Below are 22815 nucleotides of genomic sequence, written 5' to 3' on the forward strand. Positions count from 1 at the left end.
TTACAAACAAACAGTAATTTAGAACCTCTTATGCATTTACATTTAAATACTAAAATAAACTTGGAAGCTTTTTCAGATTTTAAGGCTGTATTTATTAAACCAATTATGTGTTGATAAAACAAGTCATACAATCAAGCAATACATTTCCATTATTTTATCAAATTTAACATTTCTTCACTGCCCCAGTCAAATTCTTTATTTATTTAAAACTCTTACCATCCCTTCTCGTTTTAACGAGTCAATGAGTTGTTGACTCAAAAGCATCACGAACCGAGTCGTAATAGAAACGCTCAGACCCGTTCTGTAAACAGGTTCAACAGATTCCTGAAAAGATCCGACTCGCAAAAACGATTCGTTCATCGCCATTTTTAATATGACACTCATGCCGCCAGACAGGCAGATGCGACGCAAAAGCCGAAGACGTTCGCCTGACGCATGTTGTAAACATAGATCATCCAAAAATAGAACAAATGAAAGGCAAGAAAGCGTCCCGCGTAAACGCCCACGGAAGAAATCCGACACCGCGCAACTATGATCAGGATGTCGTGTGTTGTTCTTTTGTTGGTTTTGAGCTCAACGCAGAGCGCATAGAAATACATATCTCCTTTCAACGAAACGGAACCGCCCAACCCCTGAAGCTGCTACAGCATTACGTCAGCCACTGGACGAGGTGCGTGCAGTAGCGCACGCATCCCTTGAACCATAGCAGTACAGAAACATCACTACCCACAAAGCTACAGATTGTGCGCATGCGCGCTCTGAGCGGAAAAACTACAAACGCGTTAACTCCGATTGGCTACAGACAAAAGAACTACAACCCCCAATAGACATGCGCAAAAAGTCCCTCTTAAAGCCTTTTAAATTTACGTGCAAAATGGCTGCACAGGTCGATCTGCTTCGCGTCAAAGTAGAGGAGAAGAGCAGGGACAGCTTTGACAAAGCCACCAAAGAGAAGAAAAAGAAGAAAAAACGAGAATGTTCGCCGTCAGATGACAAGCGCGATAGATCGGAGAAGGAAGCGAAGAAAATAAAGCTACATCACCACCAACACAATCACCAACATGCCCAACAACGAGCGCATCCACCGCACCAACAACAGAACAGCCAAGCGCGCAACTTCAGCAAAGAGCAGGTACCTGTGCAACACCGTCATCCTCTCCATCATCACCACAACAGCACCAAGAAAGAATTACCTCCGGTCTGGCCGCCGCGCAAAGTGACACCAGCAGCCCACGTCCCGCAGAAGACGGTCCTGCCGCCTTCCCCGCTGTTCACTTTCACGCCGCTCAAAGTAGCGAAGGCCAAGCCCCTCAATAACAAGCCCAAACACATTGAGAAGGACGCGAAACTTAAGCCCAAGAAGGAAAACGCCGAGGCGAACGTTAAAGTGGAGGAATGCAAGAAGAAGAAAGGTAATTTTAATGGCGTTTCCACGTAAGCCAAACGATTTTACATTTCTGGCTGGCTTCCAACTTGAGAAGTGAGCGGAGAAAGTGCCGTTAGCCTCAGCTGCTAACCCATGCGCGAGCACGCCCCCATTCACACGAGCGCGGTGTACGTGCAGATGAGCAGTATTGCTAAATATTATTGAGGAAGAAAGTTTTCACAGCTATGAAAGTACATTTTAATTAAACCTATAACTTATTATCATTTTCTTTGCTTAGTATTAGCGGTGTTCTCTTTACATCTGTCTTGTTTACTAAACTCGCTGTTACTACACTAAACTGTAATTTAACAAACCTAAGTATCATGGTACTACTATAGCTTTTTTATCAACACGATACCATAATACCAGGGTTTTTGGACACAATACCATGATGTTCTTTGAAGCGTTTTACAGTATCATGTACTGTATTTGGTAAACTTTCAGTACTATATTACAGTACCGTAGTATTACCGTATGTTGTCATGATTATACCATGTTACCGCCAAAATAACGTTACTTTTTAAAGTATTGGATATTAGTTTGTTAATAACAACAACTGTAGTAATTATGGTATTGTGCCTGAAACCATGGTAGATAAATGCAGTATTATATATGGTGCAAGAGCATCTGATAGAGATGATTTATTTCTGGATCAACAAATGACCAGAATTGTGTTGTATTTTGATTACCACACAAAGTAGACATAAATTCATTTGTGAGATTTTTTTCACGTTTACAAGGTAAAGACCTAAAAGCTATGTACAATCGATGTTTACTTAATGTTCTGCCATTTTTGTTTATCTTTTCAGAGCCCCACAGTGAGAATGGCAAAACCCAGACCCTGGAGGAATACCTCCTAAAGAAAAAGAAAAAGAAGAAGCGGCATCGTGAAGATGAGCGTGGCAAGAAGTTACACGTACACAACAAAGAGGTGCAGACGGTGTGTGCAGGATTGACAGGAGATGCTCCACCTCTTTCTGAAGACCCTGTCGTACACGCGTACATCAAAGATGAAAAGTCTTGTCCGGGCTTTGGTGAGTTCCACACTCCCAAAGTTGGGAAGAAGCCGTTCCTCTCGCACCAAGACCACTTCATCCGCAGCTCGTGGCTTCAGACCAACTCCTCCTTCAGCAGACTCATCCATGAGGAAAAGCAGCCCAATGGAGGGGCATCAGTACTACATGCTTATGCAGATGAACTGTCCTTACTGCGGCCCGGGGACACTGAAAGATTCGCCCAGGAGTTCCTGGATCTCGCCTTCGCTGAACACCCGAAAGGAGCTGCGCGCTACGCACTCGCCGTGGTGCATGGAGCGGCCTCCTACCTGCCCGATTTCTTGGACTACTTTGCCTTCAATTTCCCAAATACGCCTGTCAAGATGGAAATTCTTGGTAAAAAGGACATTGAGACCACCACGATTGCCAACTTCCACTCCCAGGTAGGGTGGCGCTTTGTTGTACCTTCAAGCCATGGCATGTTTTTGCCAGTATGCATTGATGCCTTGCATGTGTAACTGGCAAATGAAATCTATTTAGCCATACTTACTTCTAGAGGACTGTTAAAGCACCTGAATTTCTTGTTTACACAAGTCAGGTGGCTAAAAGGTGTCAGTTCAAAGTACATTAGAAGTCTTGAGTAAGTGAAGCAGACCAAATTTACCTGCGGCCGGACTGTTAGGCTGTTTCTCTGGCATCTCGGAGACAAAACAAACTGCCATTTTCGAATTAATTCTTTTAAGAAACATGGGAATCACATAGCCTATTGAAATTGTTCATTTTTGTGGCAGTCTTTAAACACCTTATTACTGTCAATTTTGCCTTAAAGGGTTAGTTCACCCAAAAATGAAAATAATGTAATTTATTACTCACCCTCATGCCGTTCCACACCCGTAAGACCTTCGTTCATCTTCAGAACACAAATTAAGATATTTTTGTTGAAATCCGATGGCTCAGTGAGGCCTGCATAGCCAGCAATGACATTTCCTCTCTCAAGATCCATTAATGTACTAAAAACATATTTAAATCAGTTCATGTGAGTACAGTGGTTCAATATTAATATTATAAAGCGACGAGAATATTTTTGGTGTGCCAAAAAAACAAAATAATAACTTATATAGTGATGGCCGATATCAAAACACTGCTTCAGGAAGCTTCGGAACGTTTTGAATCAGCGTGTCGAATCAGCGGTTCGGAGCGCCAAAGTCACATGATTTCAGCAGTTTGGCAGTTTGACACGCGATCCGAATCATGATTCGATACGCTGATTCATAACGCTCCGAAGCTTCATGAAGCAGTGTTTTGAAATCAGCCATCACTATATAAGTCGCTATTTTGTTTTTTTTTGGCGCACCAAAAATATTCTCGTCGCTTTATAATATTAATATTGAACCACTGTACTCACATGAACTGATGTTTTTAGTACATTAATGGATCTTGAGAGAGGAAATGTCATTGCTGGCTATGCAGGCCTCACTGAGCCATCGGATTTCAACAAAAATATCTTAATTTGTGTTCCGAAGATGAACGAAGGTCTTACGGGTGTGAAACGGCATGAGGGTGAGTAATAAATGATGTTATTTTCATTTTTGGGTGAACTAACCCTTTAAGGCTTGTTTACACCAAGGACGAAAACTATAATGTTTTGATAATCTTTCTAATTTCATTTCGCACCACAGTTATAACGACAACGACACAGAGGAACAGTATCATTGGAATCACTTTCAGGACAATTTTTGTTGATGAACGATAAAAACATTGACAACCGATCGAAATCCACCTGACTTTAAAGAGCTTGAGCGTTTAAAGCAGAAGACTCGCATAACTGCAGCACACGCTTATAATAAACGGATCGTTATCATGCATTGGTGTGGATGCTAATATAGTTATAGTTATTGTTATAGTTATCATTCTTGATGTGAACAGTCCTTTAAACTTTTTATTTTATCATGAAGCTTTGAAATGCTGAACTTTGCATTAAGGTTCATTTTAGTTTTTTGTTGTTTTTTACACATTGCAGCACTAAGATAAAGAGTGTGTGTTAGGTTATTTCCTGGCTCTGAAGTGCTTTTGTGTTGCAGGTGAGCCGAACATACTGCTCTGGGACATATAGAGCTGGTCCCATGAGGCAGATCAGTCTGGTCGGTGCAGTAGATGAGGAAGTGGGCGATTACTTTCCAGAGTTCTTGGACATGCTTGAGGAGTCTCCGTTTCTTAAGGTTAGAAATAATCTCTCGGACATGAGTGAGTTTGAAAGACCTTGTGCATTTGGTAGCTTTGTAGTGCAAATGGTGTGTTTCAGTTTACTATTTGTCAGTTGATTTTCTTAGGCTTTTGGATCCAGCTAAATGGTGTTGTCTTGCACAATTATGTAAAGATTTTGGTTGCATCCCTGTACTTTTAAAGATCTCTAAACATCTAAATTGGAGATCTATACACTAATATTCATAAATTTTTTTTTTTTTTTTTTTTTTGGTAACACTTTACAATAAGGTTCATTAGTTAACATTAGTTAACTACATTAGTTAACATAAACTAATAATGAACTGCACTTATACAGCATTTATTAATCTTTGTTAATGTTAATTTCAACATTTACTAATACATTATAAAAATCTTGTTAACATTAGATAATGCACTGTGAACTAACAATGAACAACTGCATTTTCATTAACTAACTTCGTTATCTTACCCCAAACAATAATTTTTGTCCAATAAAATGTGATCTAGAAACTGTTAAGCAGATAATGTTATTGCTGATAACTAATAAATGGTCGCTATTAAACTATAATCAATCGTTTCAAATGCTTCAGTGGAATTTAGACATTATAACATTATATTGTAATAGCAAATCTCAAAACGAAAAATTTGTCATGCTCTACGTTTAACATTTGTTATTAAATTAATGTTTTTAAATATTAGCTTTGAGTGTTAGGGCCTGTTTACACCTGGTCACTTCATGCGTTTTCTCTGATCGGATAGCTATCTGATTTATAAAACCGTCTGAATTTACACTTGGCCACATAAATGTTTCTCCGCAAAACGGAAATAAATCAGATCTTCAATTCCCACGCTATATGCAGATTTCATGGAGTTCACGTCACCGAAAGCAACAAATATGAGATGCATTTTATTTATCATCAGCTAATTTCAAAATCAAAGACTGCAATAGGAGAGAACACGGCAACAACACTGATAAGATAATTTAGTCTCAGTACTTTTAATGAAGATGATTGTGTTTTGAGCGCCTGCGACTTGCTTTCAGTTTGATTTGCAGCAGTTTGCGTGTTGTCTTGCTGAATAGATACACAGCTCTAATCTTGATAATCTACGGCGATGCGTAATGCAGTAGCGCTGTCATGTCTGGCTATAACATGTTATTTAGCCTATAACATGCTCTCACATGTTTATTTTTTAGTATTTTTGGGAGGAGTTAAATTTACATATGTAGTTTCAACAACCAGATGCATTTAGACCTGTTCAGTTTTGACTGGAATGCGTTCTAGACCACCTCCTGAAGTGGTTTGAGCGATCAGATTTATATCCGCCTCGAATACATTTCGTAGGGCATTTAGACCTGATCTTTTCACGATCGGATAGCTGTCTGATCAGAGATTATGCATGAAGTGACCAATTGTAAACAGGCTGCTAGATGGCAAAGGTAAATATCTAAATTTAAATGGCAAAATGGCAAAGGTAAATATCTAAATTTAAAAAGGAAAATGAGCATGTACAATTAGATATGCAATATCCATACATTTAAAATAAATCTCTAATATCATCCATTAACTATTATATTATGCATCACAAAAGTAATAGTAAGTTGCAAGTCATGGCTGTGATTAAGGCTGGGAAATAAATCGATGTATCGCAAATCGAGAAATGATTCTGGATTGATTCTGACATTTTGCAAATGCATAGCGATTCTCTTGCGAATCGTTTCAGAGCTTAGTTTTTAATAGCAGATGGCACCGCATGCTTTAGAAACAGCTGTACTCTCCAATTCCTTACACACACCACTAGAACCTTCTATAAAATAATCATTCGTAAAGTTAGAAAAGGTTGAAGCGAATTACAAGGGTGTTTGCAGTGGGCTGTTTACATTAATCTCGCGTCATAAAAGCATTCTGAGGTGCAAGTGCATTCTCAGACTCAGCTGAATGCACGAGCGCTCTTCTTCACGAGCATTTGAGTGTGCGGTTAAAAACTAGCTTAGAGCACAATCTGTTGTTAAAAACTAAGCTCAGAATCGATTCGAGAGAGAATCGCGACGCATTCGGAAAATCTCAATCAATCCAGAATCATTTTTCTCGATTCGCGATGCATCAATTTGTTTTCCCAGCCCTAGCTGTGATATGTCTGCTTTGATATGTTACACCTCAACGTCCGGTTTCAATAGGAAATATGTCTGCACAGAAAAGAAAACTGTGTTCATCCAGTTGTTTCTTGCAATTAATTAATTGAGACAATGGTCAGGGCAAGGCTACAGCACAGTTTTAACTTCCCAACTTATGTTTTGTTTGCCTGTGCAGATGACTTTGCCATGGGGAAGCCTGTCCAGCCTGAAGCTTGACTGCAGGTCCCAGAGCGACGATGGTCCCATCATGTGGGTGAGACCTGGAGAGCAGATGGTCCCCACAGCTGATATGCCCAAGTCTCCATTCAAGAGACGAAGGTATGCACTGTTTTGATGCGACTGTAGATATTCCACCTCAAAAGAGACTTGCCGCCTCACAAAGCACTTTCTTTTTGGTTGTAGATCAATGAATGAGGTCAAGAACTTGCATTACCTCCCGAGAACCAGTGAACCGCGTGAGGTGCTGTTCGAGGATCGGACACGAGCCCATGCTGATCACGTTGGCCAGAGCTTCGACTGGCAGAGTACAGCAGCTGTGGGTGTCCTGAAAGCAGTGCAGTTTGGGGAATGGTGAGTGCAACTATCTGCCACGCAAAAACATATGCACATGCTTGTACATGCAAAAAGCTGCGTGTAATTAACTATAGATAAAATGACATTTAATGTTCTCCTCTCTCATAGGAGTGACCGGCCACGGATAACCAAAGATGTGGTCTGTTTTCACGCTGAGGACTTCAATGATGTCGTTCAAAGGCTTCAGCTAGACCTGTATGAGCCACCTGTATCGCAGGTAGGAGCTGTTAAACTGCTAAACAGGACAGACTGTAGGCATGTGTGTTTATATTAGTCATGGCTAACATGGCAAGTTGGGTTGTGTTAGCACAATTTATGAGTGAACATGCATTGTAAGTCATAATTTTTGGCACTGAGCAGTATTGTTACAGGATTATAATATACTTTCTTAAAATATTATTTGCATTTATTATGCTGTCAGTTTTGTTATATTTATATTATATGATAATTATTTTAAAACTTTGTTTTGACGGTTATACATATTATTTTGAATATTTAAAACATTTTAATACTCATTTTCCATGGTATCAATACACTAGTACCAGCTGCACTTTCTTGCTCTCTCTTTTTTCCAACATCAAGTTGACCCGCACTGCAGCGTATATATTTTAATCATATAAGTATATAGTCCATTGCGCTGCATGTTTTATAGTAAAGTGCATCACTGAGTGCGTTTACATGCACGTTCTTAAGCCGATTATGCTTAAGCCGACAACGACCGTGGTCATGTAAACGCTGTAACCCGTTTTCTTTTGTTGGAGTAAGGTCATAAATGGCTTAAGAATAAACCGGTCGGAACAGGTAGTTTTTTGCCTCTTACACTGATTTCGCGCGGCATGTGAACGCATAAACCTGCTTTCTGTCGGCTTATTGAAGTGCGCATGTGTGATACGTGACAGAAACGCATCCTTAGTGCAGATTTAAAAGCATCCAGACGGAGCGAGCATTTTGCGGGAAAGGAAGAAGGAAATATCACAAGTGCAGAAAATTGTAAAAATGTGTTCTTATCTCTCGTGCAGCAGAAGTAGAAGTGGTTCAGTCAAAACGCTGCATCTGCAACTGCATGAGAGAATTAATATGTGAGCCATAAGTTTCCCGCTGACATGTTGCAAGCTTTATTTAATATCACAACTGACATAACATATGGAATACTTGGAGTCAGATGCGAAATTGATCATTTTTTTGATGTCGCTACAGGGAAATAACCCGATTTATTAATTAAGTCATGTAAATGCGGTTTACTTGCGTTGTCAGGTTACTGGTTTGCATGTAAATGGGGAAAACTGGTTATTTCAATAAGCTGATATTTGTGAGTTATCAGCTTACTGGTGTGCATGTAAACGTGCTCACTGTGATAATTTACACGCTTGCAGCTTATAATCCAGTGTTTTCATCTTCTTAGAGCAGCGAACTCCATCTCTGCATATGCTGAGAGTTTAATGTGCATTTGGGAATGTTTTTGCATGCTTCGCTTTTGGCATAAAATGTAGTAAAATTATTATTATTATTATTATTATTATTCGCTATATTTGCATCATTTACAACTTTTTTTTTTGTGGACAGATGATTACATCATTTCACACAGATGTGTAATGACAAGCGCTTGTAAACCTGTTGTCACAGACACTTAAAGTTCTCCTTGCAGTTTTCTACCAAAATAAAAGCTTGAGGGTTTAACTCTTGCAAGTGAACAAATTAAGTCATAAGTATCACACTACTGTAAAGTAAAATGAATATACTGAAATATATATATATTTTTTTAACTTTACAGTGCAGTTGTATTACAATAGTAAGATATTTTTGTCTTAGAAATAATATAACTTTAATAATAATTAGGACTAGATTTTGACAAATTTCACCATTCGATTACAATTCAATATTGATTAATTTTGATATATATCAGGTACAGTCCATGGCAAATTATCTCAAGGAAAAAAATCTTACAACTAATGCTGTAAACTACACAGGGAGTCAGTTGGTATTACGTTACTATAATATCGAAGATTAAAATTTGTATACAAACACCTAAAGGATTAGTTCACTTTCAGATGAAAACTACCCCAAGCTTTACTCACCCTCAAGCCATCCTAGGTGTATATGACTTTCTTTTTTCTGATGAACACGGTCGGATAAATATTAATAAATATCCTGACGCATCCAAGCTTTACAATGGCAGTAAATAGGAGTCATGAGTATGAGCTGAAGACGTTACGTCCTATGCCTTTCCTATTCAACTTACGGAAAAAGTGTAACTGACACAACGCCAGTTTACACTTTCTTCGTAACTTGAATATGGAAGGTGGTCTGGCAGAAGCTAGATATTTTACTTCATAACTTGTTAAATATGGATTTTTTTTTTTTTTTTTTTTTTTTACACAAACGCATCGTTTCACTTCAGAAGGCCTTTATTAACCCCCCGGAGCAGTGTGGAGTACGTTTATGATGGATGGATGTGGATGGAGACACTCAGCTCATGCTCATTTGGTAACGCATACTGCCATTATAAAGCTTGGATGCGTTAGGATATTTATTAATATTTCTCCGATTGTGTTCATCAGAAAGAAGAAAGTCATATACACCTAGAATGGCTTGAGGGTGAGTAAAGCTTGGGGTAATTTTTATTTGAAAGTGAACTAATCCTTTAAAGTACACATAAGGACGTTTTTATAATAATAGTTATAATGCTAACTTTATAATAATTGTTTCTACTCCAATTCATATTTAAATGGTGGCTGTCATGAAAACTTGATGGGTTTATTCAATTATTAAATATTGAAAGATGGTAAAATAGCTATTCTGAGGTAAATGTAACATTACATGACATATTGTTTACTAAGCTGACGTGATTACATGAGACACAATATGGTTTTCGGTAATTGGTACACTATCTTTCAACATTACTTCTGATGCTCATTCATGTTTATTTCATGCTGTAACTAGTAGTAAAGCGAAAAAAAGATGATCCATTCACGTGTGCTTTGCGCTGCTGCTTCGCTTGATCTGAGGCTGTTCACAATTTATGCCTCTAATGTTGTGCCAATTTTTCCCCATGATATCGATTGATAATAGTATTGAATATCAATCTTTTTCGAGGTATTGTATTGAACGTAGAAATTGACAACAGTAGCCTCCACTACATTTTCATCTTTCATACATTTTTCATAGCTCTGTGCAGGAAGCTTGTTTGATTTGTGAAATATTAAATTCTAAAGATGAATGAAAGGAGTAAAATAGATGTTATTCTATTTTGGTGATAATGTCAATCAAAAAAATTTAAACATCTTTTATACACTTTTATAAACAAGACATTTTAATTAGTAATTTTGAATTTAATATTGAGTTGAATTACTTTCAAGACATTTAAAAAAAACTGTTGAAAAACTGTTTAAGTTTTGATAATGCATAATTTATGCATTAGACCACAGTTTGATCTATTGATGACATGTGGTGTTGGATGAGCAGTAATTTAATATTGTGGGTGTGGTGATGATGTAAGGACAGGCAGGTGTAAAATAGGTCAGCATTCCCATAATGCCCCTCTCTTTACAGTGTGTCCAGTGGGTGGACGATGCCAAACTCAACCAGTTACGACGGGAAGGTATCCGCTACGTTCGTGTGCAGCTCTGCGATGACGACATCTACTTTATCCCCCGCAACGTGATCCACCAGTTTAAAACAGTCTCGGCCGTGTGCAGCCTGGCGTGGCACATCCGTCTAAAGCAGTACCACTCCGAGGAAGAGGAGGAGGTGGAGTCAAAGGACGTTAAGACCAAGGACCTGTGTTCCACATCCTGTCCTCCCCCCTCTTCTTCCCCTGTTCACCCGGACACCAAAGTCACCTCCTGCGCCCGGCTACAAACAGACACGGCACAAGGTGGGGTGGCGAAAACGGACGAGCTGGTTTTCCAGAGGCCCGCTACGCCACCCAGAGAGCCGCAGCCCTCGCCTCCACAACCGGCTAAATCCGCCCACACTGTTTCCGCCGCTCCCTGTTCGGAGACCAGCCCTCTCCCAGCGTCCTGCCCTCTGTCCTCGCCCACACCAGAGCAAATGCTTCCACAGGTTCCCACCGAGCCTGCATCAGACTCCTCCTCACTCAATGGCAGCAGGTCCACGGATTTCCCCAAATGACTTCCGAATCCATCCTTTTGTGGAGGGGTGGAGTTTTATTTCACCTAACAGACTTGACTGACATTCCACAGTGTAAAAAAAAAAAAAAAAAAAAAAAAAGGAATATCTGGACTTTGCCTAAAAATTATGAAGACTGTATATTTTTCTTTTTTAGATTTTGGTTAAGAAAATGACCCCACAAGTACTTTTTAGGTTTTTCTCAGCCAAAGTATTTAATTTGAAATATATTTTTGCTGATTACTCAGTATTGTTTTATATTTGTTTATATATTATTATAAATGAGATGAATTATCTCTCAAGAGGGACTTTTCATGTTGTTTCCCAGGCCATCATGTGCATCATGTTGATCTGCTAATTGGTTTTACAAACAAGGAAAAAAAAGTGCCTGTCACAAGTGGAGAGCAGCAATCATATCTTAAAAGAGAAAATAGTCTTTTTTTTTTTTTTTTCTTTTTTTTTTCTTTCTTCCCATGGTGTAATGTCACTCTGAAGTATCTGACGTATTTAAGCTAGGCTAGAGAGAAGGTATCAGTTTCAAGTGAGAGATTTGCTTTTTCATTGATCATCCTCTGGTTTTAAATTAAAACACTTTGCTTGAAGGAAAATTAATTATTTTTTGAATGAGTAATGGCAGTAATTATCAAAGAGGAACCTGTGCATTACCTCTCATGTATGCAGGAAATAGGATATGGCCTCCACAAGAGGGTTGTTCATTTGTTTGTTCATTTTAATTATTTATTTTTGTCCAGAATAGTCAGTCTTTTAAGATCATGGTCATAAATTTTATTTGTCATGTTCATTTTCTGTCTGTTGTGTATACAGAAGCCATTGTGCTTTTTCTTTTACATTTTTACTTTGGGCTAGGAAGAGATATTCCATCTAAGACCGAACTTTAGCAGAAAATTAGATGGAAATGTAATAACCAAACCTGCACTCAGGGGCAACATGCTGATGCCTTTTCATTTGGTCGAGTCTCCTTCTACTGTGTTTACTTTTGAAGTTTTATAGTAATCTAATCCATTTGTTCAGATTATTGGGACTTACTGAGCTCTTGATCCTATAATTCTGACATGTTAGAATGAGCTTTATTTAAGGAAACGGCCCCTTGATTCAAATGGATCATCTAAACAAGCTTCCATTCAGATTTTACACCTGTTCCTGCTCATACTGTCATAGTAGTTTTAGATTCCGAACAGAAAGATTTTTTTTTTTTTTTTTTTTTAAATCATACTTTATTATGCTCTGGACTTTTGTGTTTCTGTCTGTCTTTGTGTCACCATTTTTATTTTTTAATGTCCCAAATTATTATTCCTGTTGCTTCGGCCATTTTAAGCATTTGTTGAATTTTTCTGAAAGTCAGTGAGTGCAAATATGAATTAACTCAGTAATACACATGAACGTGGTATGAATAAATTCCTGCGCTTTTCTTGAACCAGAAAACTGTTATTGTATGTTGCTGTTCCCATAATCTGCTCCTTCAAAAAACATTTGATATCATCATAAGTAAAGTAGCAGAAGGTATATGCCCAGTACTATCGCATAACACTTGTTTCTTATGTGTTTGAACTGAAGTTGTCCTTAGTAATTTATGATAAGCATTCTAGGGTGACTATGCCATCCGATTTAGTTGGATGAGTGCAATTTAGCTTTCACTTGCTAAGTGTAGTAGCGTGTCAGTAATGTTTTTGCACATGTTGATGTGGTTCTTTTGAATGGGATTTAGTCTTAAAGCAGGCATTCAATGTTTTTGAAAGGGTTGTGGGCAGTAGTTGTGCTTCTCCATTGATGCCAAAATATTGCTAATGACTGATTTGAATGTAATTTCACACCAGCAAGCCAATCAGTCTACATTGATTATGGTTTCAACAAAATGATCTAATGGCTTTCCCTAATCAAATGCATCCTGTAAAAATGAGTGCCTTCTATCAAGTCTTTAATTGTCTGCTATTAAGCTAATTGATGTTATACAAGTTGTACAAAGGATTAATTACGATGGAATTTCTTAAAGTCTGGCAATAAGTAATGATTGGGTATTTATTATTGTAGAAAAATGCTAATTCTACTAATCCAGAACCAACTGAAGGTGACCGCTTTATCGGCCACCAAAGGACGACAATGCAAAAATAGAAAAATTGGTGGTAAATGACATTGAAATTTTATAATCATGTGCAATATGAATCATATCGGCTTCTTATATTTCCCACTGTTTTTTAATTAGGATTACGATTATATATGCAGGTTGGAAAGCCTAAACAGTAATCATTTTCCCCACTTTCTCAGTTTCAGATTCTGCAGATTAGTGGTTTTGTTTAGTGAAAGAAAAGATACTTTCATATTTCACTTAATACTTAAATTGGAGGTCATTATTTATCAATCCATTAAGATGAATCTTCCCATATATACAGACATGTTCTCCACTCAGTAACACACGATTATGCTTTTACACCTTACAGTTTCATGGTATATTAAAATAAACATGATGTTTGGCGTTCTATGTTTCTTCTGAATTTTGGCAGCTAGATTCTTTTTTGTGTTGATCAGGTTTTTGATGGTCGTTTGTAATATAGGAAAAATCCACTTAGGGATCAAGGCATGCTCTGTGTGTTTGATTCATTATTTGCTCTGTTTGATATTTGTATAAAGGTTTTCAATTTCATTGATTTTTAAGGACTAATTAGATGGTCAATTATGAACATAGTCAAAGTAATGTTTTGTAAATGCTAAGTTACATTTAATAGAACTGTCATGTGGATCTTTTCAATTGTGTAAAAATGCAATGGAATGCATAGACTTTTTCTGTATTTTTTTAAATAAACCATTTTATGAGTGTACCAAGGTGAAGCATTTCTTAAAGGGGACTTTTTCCACTGTAGCAGAAAAGAAAAATATGCAAATGAGCAAACACAGTTAAATACAGTCACAAACCATAAACTTGATAACAGTTATTCACAATCCTTTGTCATTTTTGTCTCTTTCGAACAGACCTGGCACCAAATGTGCTGTTGTTAAATCCAAAGTTATGTAATGTAGAAATAGTTTGATTGGCCATGGTTACCTGCAGCTGTGCGTTTTATAAAATACATTAAAAAGTTAATTTATATTACCTATGAGATTATAAAAATGTCTACTTTTCTGTACAATCATCTCTTATTATCTTGTCTTTAGTTGCACAATCATTTGTTTTTATATACATTTCAGTTGCGAGGTCAAACAGGCCATTTTCTTGCATTATACCTTTACATGTAGTCAAAGTTCTGACAAAGGCACAATCTGTATAAATGTCCATATGTTGTGTGAGGTCAGTGGTTGGTCTACTATCCCTCAAAAACCACAGTGCTTGTCTCTCTGAGGCTGAAAGAAATCTTTGCTCAGTAAATTCCCTTCTTGCGAGTCTGTTCTCCTTTTCTTTCACCTTCGACATGAACTAGACCCATGTTTCTGGCTTATTTCGTGGGCCCTTAGGCTTTCCAAAACGAGATCCAAAAGCTGTGGAGTAAGAAAGGAGTCATTAACTGTCCACACAACATCATGTATTAGCATAGTATTACCAGGTGTCAACATGAACTGAGGAAATATCAAATGGAGTAGCTCCATCTGGTGTCAACTCTCAGAACATTATTTTGAAAACATTTTGTGAAAAAAGAAAAAAAAATGTATTAAAGTGTGTAATATTTAGTAGGATCTATTGACGGAAATGCAATTTAATATACATAACCGTTTTCAGTGGTGTATACAGGGCTCTGAACCGGTTCAAGGAACGAAAACGAAAACCGGAAACGAACGAAATTTTGACAGGAACGTAACCAGAAACGGAAACGAAATCAAATCTAATCGTTCTGAACAGAAACGCTAATTTGAAATGGCCATTAACCGGTTAATAACGTTATTTTTTCGTTGTATTTAATATTTTGATTTGGCAGTCAACCAATCACGAATTCAAATAGTACAGCCTATGCAAATGTGACGTTGACGCATCCAAAGTGAGTGAAATGCCCGCGCTCGTGCTCAGCTGTCAAGTCATCTTAGGTTAGGTAAGTCACAATGGCAATGTCCTGGCATTAGTTTTTCCGATAATATATGTCACCAACCGTCAAGCATTAGGCCTACATTTAGGCTAAGTGAAAATGAATGTCAAGTAGGCTAATATGCAGCTTGTTGTGCGTTTTGAAACCAGCGAAAATTGCAGGATATGTAGAACATGAGTTCACACAATGTCACATCACGCACCTGCAGCGCTTCTGTGAACGGAGAAAACAGAATAAAACTATAGGCCTACATAACACATACAATAAAAGGGAATATTTAGGCCTAATAGGCTACGCGAAATATTTCACTATATGATTAGGTCTACAGATTAACAAAACGAAAGTGGTTCATTGAGGCGCACTCCAAAGATCTAGGAAGGGAAACAGACATTCTGCTTGTTTTTGTTATTTAAGTGTCTTTTGTAAATGTATGAATTATGTCTTGCTTTTACCTATACTTTATAAATCGTTGATAGTTTTTCCTTTCGTTTAATAGGTTTACATTTGGACAGAATCTTGTTATAAAAGATAATTAGGCCTACTGGCTAAATCGGCAAATACTCTTTGTTTTTAATAAATAAAATGCTGTACGTATTATTATTATTATTATTATTATTATTATTAAGTAGGCTACATGCAAACAAACAAAAAAAAAGTTAAAAAAAATAACGTTATTAACCGGAACGTTTTTCGGAACGTTAATAATACAGAAGGAACGCTGGAACAGAAACGTTAAAATACCGATTCTGCTCGGAGTGAAACGATTGAATTTTTTTTGTTTTGTTTTTAAGCCCTGGGTGTATAAAGACCTTACATAATGAGCCGTTATGTTTTTATTACCTTAGAATGAGCCATTTCTATCTACATACACCGGGTCCCCTTACATGGAAGTCGCCATTTTGCGCTGCCATGTTTCTACAGTAGCCCTAAATGGACAAACTGCTTTTTCATCACTATGTTGTTCATCTTCTTCTTCGTTGGTGTTTTTAGAGGCAGCTTGCATCGTCACTATGTTGAATACGCACAAAGAAGAAGAAGTAGTAATACTCTCTGCTGTCTCAAATGACATCTTTGTCCTATGTCGGCCACCGTAGCTTCTCTATGTGATTCAAAAGGGGGGGTGAGCGGTGGACTGAGCTGTTGATTGCAATTCGTAACCTCACCATTAGATGCCACTAAAATTTACACACTGAACCTTTAAAAGGAGGCAATAGCTTACAAAATAAGAATCCAACAGCAGCACCATAGGGTGGTGGAACAGACTGAGGCGTGGCTGTAGATAGGGCTGAAGGTGGGGCTGTAGATGGGGCTGATGGTGGGGCTGGGGGCGGGATCGGAGGCGGAGCTGTTTTTGCTGCAAATGACAGTAACATGATGTTTAAGCCACACACATGCAGCTGCATGTCATTTGATTTAAATGTTTATTTTAATACAGTTAAATGCAATAGAATTATTTGTGTCAACAAGAAAAAATAGAAGTGGTTATTATACATACGCCTCTGTCTTCCTTTCAAAAACTTAATACTCTGTAAGAAAAGAAATATGTATTTACATTTATAGAATGTGCTTTTATCCAAAGCAAGTACTGTCCACACATAAGAGGCCATTCACACAGAACACGTTTTTGCTTTGAAAAATGCAAGAGGCACGGTTTTGGAATGGAAAAAATAACGCAAAGGTCTACAGGCACATTTTTTAAAAAGTTTAACTTCTTAACTTGAGCTCTGTGGACTTGTGTCATGCCGTGAGACGCTGCAAAAGTTTTGAGACATGAGTGCAATGAAAGTGAAATGAAAGTAAAAGTGACACGTGAAGGCCAAGTATGGTAACCCATACTCAGAACTTGTCCTCTGCATTTAACACATCCAAGTTAGTGCATTAGGAGCAGAGTAGTGAGCAGTGAACACACACACACTGCAACCTGTGGACACACACACCCGAAGCAGTGGGCAGCCATTATGCTGTGGCGCCAGGGAGCGATTGGGGGTTAGGTGCCTTGCTCAAGGGCACCTCAGCCATTTCCTGCCGGTGCTGGAACCAGCAACCTTTGGGTTGCCAATTGGATTCGCTAACCATTAGGCCATGACTGCCCTTGTTCAAACACGTCCTTCTAGCAAATGTTTACATAGAAAAACAGCGCAGTGGAATGCAAAACGTAGCGTGTCCTAGCAATTAAAAATGCGAGATACTCGCACGCAGTTTTAAAAGTTGAACTTCTTTTAACTTGACATGGCATCTTAAATGCTTATGCAAAATATGGTGAAATTGACAGACAAAAGTGTGCATTTAACCCATGTGCATCCATCCATTATAAACATTAAAAAAGTGATGCGTTTGTGTAAGAAAAATATCCATATTTAACAAGTTATAAAGTAAAATATCTAGCTTCCGCCAGACCACCTTCCGTATTCAACTTACGAAAAAAGTGTAACTGACGTTGCGTCAGTTACGCTTTTATCGTAAGTTGAATATGAAAGGTGTTATGACGTAGTGTAAGCGTTTTGAACTGGGAGAGGTGTTACACTTTCTTCGTAAGTTGAATACAGAAGGCAGTCTGGCGGAAGCTAGATATTTTACTTTATAACCTGTTAAATATGGATATTTTTTTGACACAAACGCATTGCTTTGCTTCAGAAGGCCTTTATTAACCTTCTGGAGCCATGTGGAGTTGTGTTCATCAGAAAGAAGAAAGTCAAATACACTTAGGATGGATTGAGTGTGAGTAAAGCTTGGGTAATTTTCATTTTAAAGTGAACTAATCCATTTAGGTCAGTATGAAACGGAAGTTGCGATTGTCTCTTCTTTCCTGTTGTGACGTATGTCTGAGTGAAACAGCTTCTCGAACAATAAAAAAGTGTAGGGCAGGACTTGATTTTGTCTATCGGAAATCGATTGAATCGTTGGATCAGTAGGGTTTGCTATTGCTGTGATCTCAGTGAGTGACAGGTTGTCCCGTCCTTGCGGCAGTTATTTTGATTTTGAGGGTACATGAAATCCTTTATAATAAATACTGCAATATTCCATTAAAAAATAAGAATTGTCAATTTTGATTTCACAGTGACTAACTTGAGTGCTGCTTTTTAGAACAGCTGCGGCTGTAAAAAAAAATGCAAGAAGTGAGCACAGTGGTCAAACGTGTCTGTCTAGTGCATTTTTATAAAAAAAAAAAAAAAAAAGGAAAAGTTGCACAATGGAATACAAAAACAATCTGTGTGAACTGCCCCTTAAAAGTGTATTCTAGGTAGGCTATACATTGTTTTGTATGTGCGTTCAATGGCAAACAAAATAAATATTTATTTGACATCAATAAACTCAATTTGACATGTTTATTGTGCAATGCACTTTACATGTACCAAATACAGAGACTTTAGAAACTGAACCTTAGTCCTGGCCTTGCTGACCAGTGAAGTTTTCTCTCCCCCTCTGTTTGAATGGTTCTCTGTTGGTCTCGTTGCTGCTGGCTGACTGCTGGGTGCCGGCTGGTGCTCTACTGTATTAGCCACAGGGCAAGCTAAACTAAGGTTATGTGGTCTTGCTTATGCAGTTTAATAAACTGATATCAATCACTGTCACTCACCTTTGCCTCTAATTGCCATGGTTACAGGGACTGGAGGAGTCGGCAGAGCCACAGATAGAGGCTCTGTAAAATTAAACACAGCTGTGCACACATAGATCCAAAAATAGTGCATCATCTTTATCTCTGTCGCAGTGACAAACACTACACTACAGTGCGCTTGAGAGGGCAAATTTGTGCATGTTATATTGTAATGACACTACTGACTGAGGTGTGGGTGGGCAAAATGGAAACACCAGCCTACCTTGTTTTGAACCTTTTGCTCTGACGCTCTGTTAGAAAATGACACATTTGGTAAGAATGAGTCAAGCATTGATCATACAAAAGGAAAGTCATAGCACAGCACCTCTATTCAGATTAAAGGATTAGTTCACCCAAAAATGATATTTCTGTCATTAATTACTCACCCTCAACTTGTTCCAAACCCGTAAGACCTTCATTCATCTTCGGAAAACAAATGAATATATTTTTATATTTTTGAACCACACATAGGCAGCAACGTCACTGCACATTTCAAGGCCCAGAAAGGTAGTAAAAACATCATTAAAATAGTCCATGTGACTACAGTGGTTCAACCTCAATGTTATGCACTGACAAGAATACTTTTTGTGCGGAAAAAGTACGACGTATGCGTGTGATGCTGACACAGGAGTCGACCAATAATGAGCTGGCGTTCTGACGTAGAACACAAAAGCACTGCGCTGTCTCTGCAACGTAAACAGCATAGGAGACTGACAGGGAAGAGAAAAAATTGTTAAATAAAGTCGTTATTTTTGTTTTGTTTTTGCGCACAAAAAGCTTCATAACATTAAGGTTGAACCACTGTAGTCACATGGACTATTTTAACCATGTCTTTACTACCTTTCTGGGCCTTGAAAGGTGCAATGACTTTGCTGCCTATGAGTGTTTCAGAGACCTCTCGGATTTCATCAAAAATATCTTCATTTGTGTTCTGAAGATGAACGAAGGAGTTTAGAATGACATGAGGGTGAGTAATTAATGACAGAATTTTCATTTTTGGGTGAACTAACCCTTTAAGTTATAGACTGCATGAGAATTAGAGTGTTTTTTAGTCCATATCTATTTGCATTGAAGTCAGCTATATGCTAGTGTACTCCTAAATGTTGATACAATTCATTTTTAGCATATAGTATAACATAGAGAGAGTATAAAGGTAAGTGCAATGTAACCTTGCTTCGGCTCCAAGAACTTTCCAGGAATGATCTGGGTTGGGAGCTGCCTGACCATTCAGATGATGTGCCCACTCTCAGTCTCTGCTGCTCGGCCTCAGCTGGCAGACAGAGGGCATTGTTGTCACCCACTTTAACGGAAAAAATATCTTTTAACAAATGTAACAAATGTAGACGTAGATTCTGTATACTACTGTAAGTATTGTATACTGCACCTTTCTCCGTGTGAAACACGAAAGATTCTGGAGTTCTTTCAGGAAGTGGTGGAGTAACACTTTCTTCATGAAACACAACAGCAAAACATACTGTGAGTTTGTGCATATTTATATATCAGAAAAAAATGTATATTAAACAATTAAATTTGTGTTTTTAGTTAGATGGATATGTGATATACAGTACCCGTCCCTGGAACTGGTCTAAATGTCTCAGATGTCTGCTCATGTGGTGTAAGGGTGTGTAGTTGAGATTCTGAGGTAAAAAATGGGAAGTAATAATAGCCTATATTAAAAATAATTAACTAGAATAACACTGACAGAACTTCAAGACACACTAGGTGAATAGGGTAAAAGTTTTGTATTACAAGTTCTCTGAACTGTTATATTTAAATATTCAAATGAGGGATTATCTAATTAAATATGTGCTAATTTGCATACATTTCCAGAACAGAAATCTGGCCAGTTCAGATTCTGATTTATTTATTTATTTTTACAAGCAAAATTGGCCGATTCCGATACTGGTTGCAGATTATTATTATTATTATAAACAAAAATATCTAGCCATTTCAAATTAGAGGTAGCCACTGCATTTTAATCACAATCCAAACAAAGGTGCTACACACTTTGCATGAGCAGCTGTTTTTGATTTGAATTAGGCTTGCTACGGTAGTCGGTGTTACTGGTGTTCAGTTGCAACACCGGTTTGATCACTTGCCTACCGCGGCACCGAGGTTAATTTTTTTTTCCACTTTAACGTGTTAAAAATATTTGCATTTATTGCAATTAACGTAGTATTAAAAAAAAAAAAAAAATTACACAAGGGCGGATTAGAACCCAGAACCTCTGGCATGCTGAACAAAAATTCTAACCCTCGTCCATCAGGTCAATCTAACATTAGTCGCGGATCCACGTATTTATTGACTAATGTAAATGCTCTCATGACTAACAACAGATGTAAGGACGAAACTATCATATTAAACATGAGGTCTACGTCGATAAATTTTGTGCATTTATTACTGTAATGATACAATCATTACAATTTTCCGTAACAAAACATCGAAAGCTCAGCCGAACAGCTGATCATAGCTGTACAGGGCGGGTTTTTATTTTTCATGTCAAAAACATTCCAAGTCGTGGAGAGCGCAGTCCATGGTTGCATAGCAATAACAGACGCCACTGGAGCGCAAGCGCTTTGGAAACGAGGAGAAAGCGACTTGGCCGCGCTTTCCACGCGTTTTTAGATAAAAAGACGTGGTTTAAAAAAAAAAATTTTCTCACCGTCACATCCCTAATTTGAATTATATTTAATTTCAAGATTTAAAGCAAAAACAGAACTGTCTGACTTTATCTTTGTGAAATTATATGCTACACACAAAAAAAAAAGCATGAAACAAAAACAGCAGACAGGCTGAATGAGACGCAAATTCACTCTCTGGCAGCAGGCGGCGCTTATGGAAGAGCAGTGATACAGCGTTTCCTTGGTTACGGCGGCAGTAAACAAAGCAGCACTGCGCTTATAAATAGCTACTTTATGTCAGAGGAAAATAAAATGCCATTGCCATCGAAACTTTCCTGAAGACAGTAAGTTCCCCTCTGAGATCCATTCATATAACCCCTCACCCCCGATTCAGTATTTATATTTTCTTCCTATATTTCGAGCATCGTGAACAGTGAGCTGCTCTGCCTGATACAGAATTTTCTCCTCTTTGTGTCCATCTTCAGCGTCTCTGGCCTCTGTTAATGGCCGTTTACAGACTCAGGCATGATGTGGGCTATTTACCTTTATCACTGTCCCAGTAGTCTCAAAAATAACAGAAAAATAAATACAAAATACAGTACAAAGACTGGAGAAATGTCTTTTTGTACTCATATTTCTGTTATTTTTGGGAGCCTCTGGGACAGTGATAAAAATCTACCAGTCGATCGCGATCACTGGCCTACATCTTTTTTTACAGTCTATGGTTACATCATTACCAATAAGCGGCGACTGGTGGGTGTCTTTTTGAGTCGTTCCTTTAAAAGATTCGTTCAAAAGTTCAGAATAGTTACCGTCAAAGCCCCTTTAAGTGTTATTCTATAGTCTTTGCTACCGTAACTACATAATACAGAAGCTAAACAATCATGACTGATCAACGCAACAGATGTCTTTGAAACAAGAAGTAAGTAAGAGAACAGAACAGAACAACCATTAATCATAAGTTTACTCATTAAAGAGAGACTGCAATAGACTTTTACCTCAAGCTACAGTAGCATTCAGCTCAGATTTCTCAAAGATAAGCTTCTTGTGCTTACAAGAATAGACTTTTTATGAAGTGGAAATGTCAGATAT

General features: G+C 38.0%; 2 protein-coding genes across 7 annotated transcripts in view; one reads left to right on the top strand and one right to left on the bottom strand.

Moving 5' to 3' along the window:
- LOC127504839 (lysine-specific demethylase 9) lies at nt 1–14968 on the top strand. The gene is made up of 7 exons (XM_051879922.1): nt 1–1412; nt 2236–2864; nt 4503–4640; nt 6954–7096; nt 7181–7348; nt 7460–7568; nt 10901–14968. The coding sequence occupies exons 1-7, from the start codon at nt 830–832 to the stop codon at nt 11480–11482; spliced, it is 2352 nt and encodes a 783-aa protein (XP_051735882.1). The 5' UTR covers nt 1–829; the 3' UTR covers nt 11483–14968.
- ptpn22 (protein tyrosine phosphatase non-receptor type 22) overlaps nt 12684–22815 on the bottom strand; it is a 24963-nt gene continuing 14831 nt past the window's right edge. For 2 of the 6 annotated variants that reach the window (XM_051879916.1, XM_051879921.1), the window contains 9 exons: nt 20671–20739; nt 20487–20549; nt 20272–20402; nt 19326–19353; nt 19085–19165; nt 18888–19018; nt 17003–17033; nt 16727–16861; nt 12684–14968 (listed from right to left, as the gene is read on the bottom strand). In XM_051879916.1, coding sequence (XP_051735876.1) covers nt 14907–14968; nt 16727–16861; nt 17003–17033; nt 18888–19018; nt 19085–19165; nt 19326–19353; nt 20272–20402; nt 20487–20549; nt 20671–20739 — 731 coding nt within the window. In that variant the 3' untranslated portion in view covers nt 12684–14906. The remainder of the gene's footprint in view (nt 14969–16726; nt 16862–17002; nt 17034–18887; nt 19019–19084; nt 19166–19325; nt 19354–20271; nt 20403–20486; nt 20550–20670; nt 20740–22815) is intronic. The other 4 variants (XM_051879917.1, XM_051879918.1, XM_051879919.1 and 1 more) reach the window with 4 other exon arrangements.

This window comes from Ctenopharyngodon idella, chromosome 22 (assembly GCF_019924925.1).
Source record: "Ctenopharyngodon idella isolate HZGC_01 chromosome 22, HZGC01, whole genome shotgun sequence".
Taxonomy (NCBI): Eukaryota; Metazoa; Chordata; class Actinopteri; order Cypriniformes; family Xenocyprididae; genus Ctenopharyngodon; species Ctenopharyngodon idella.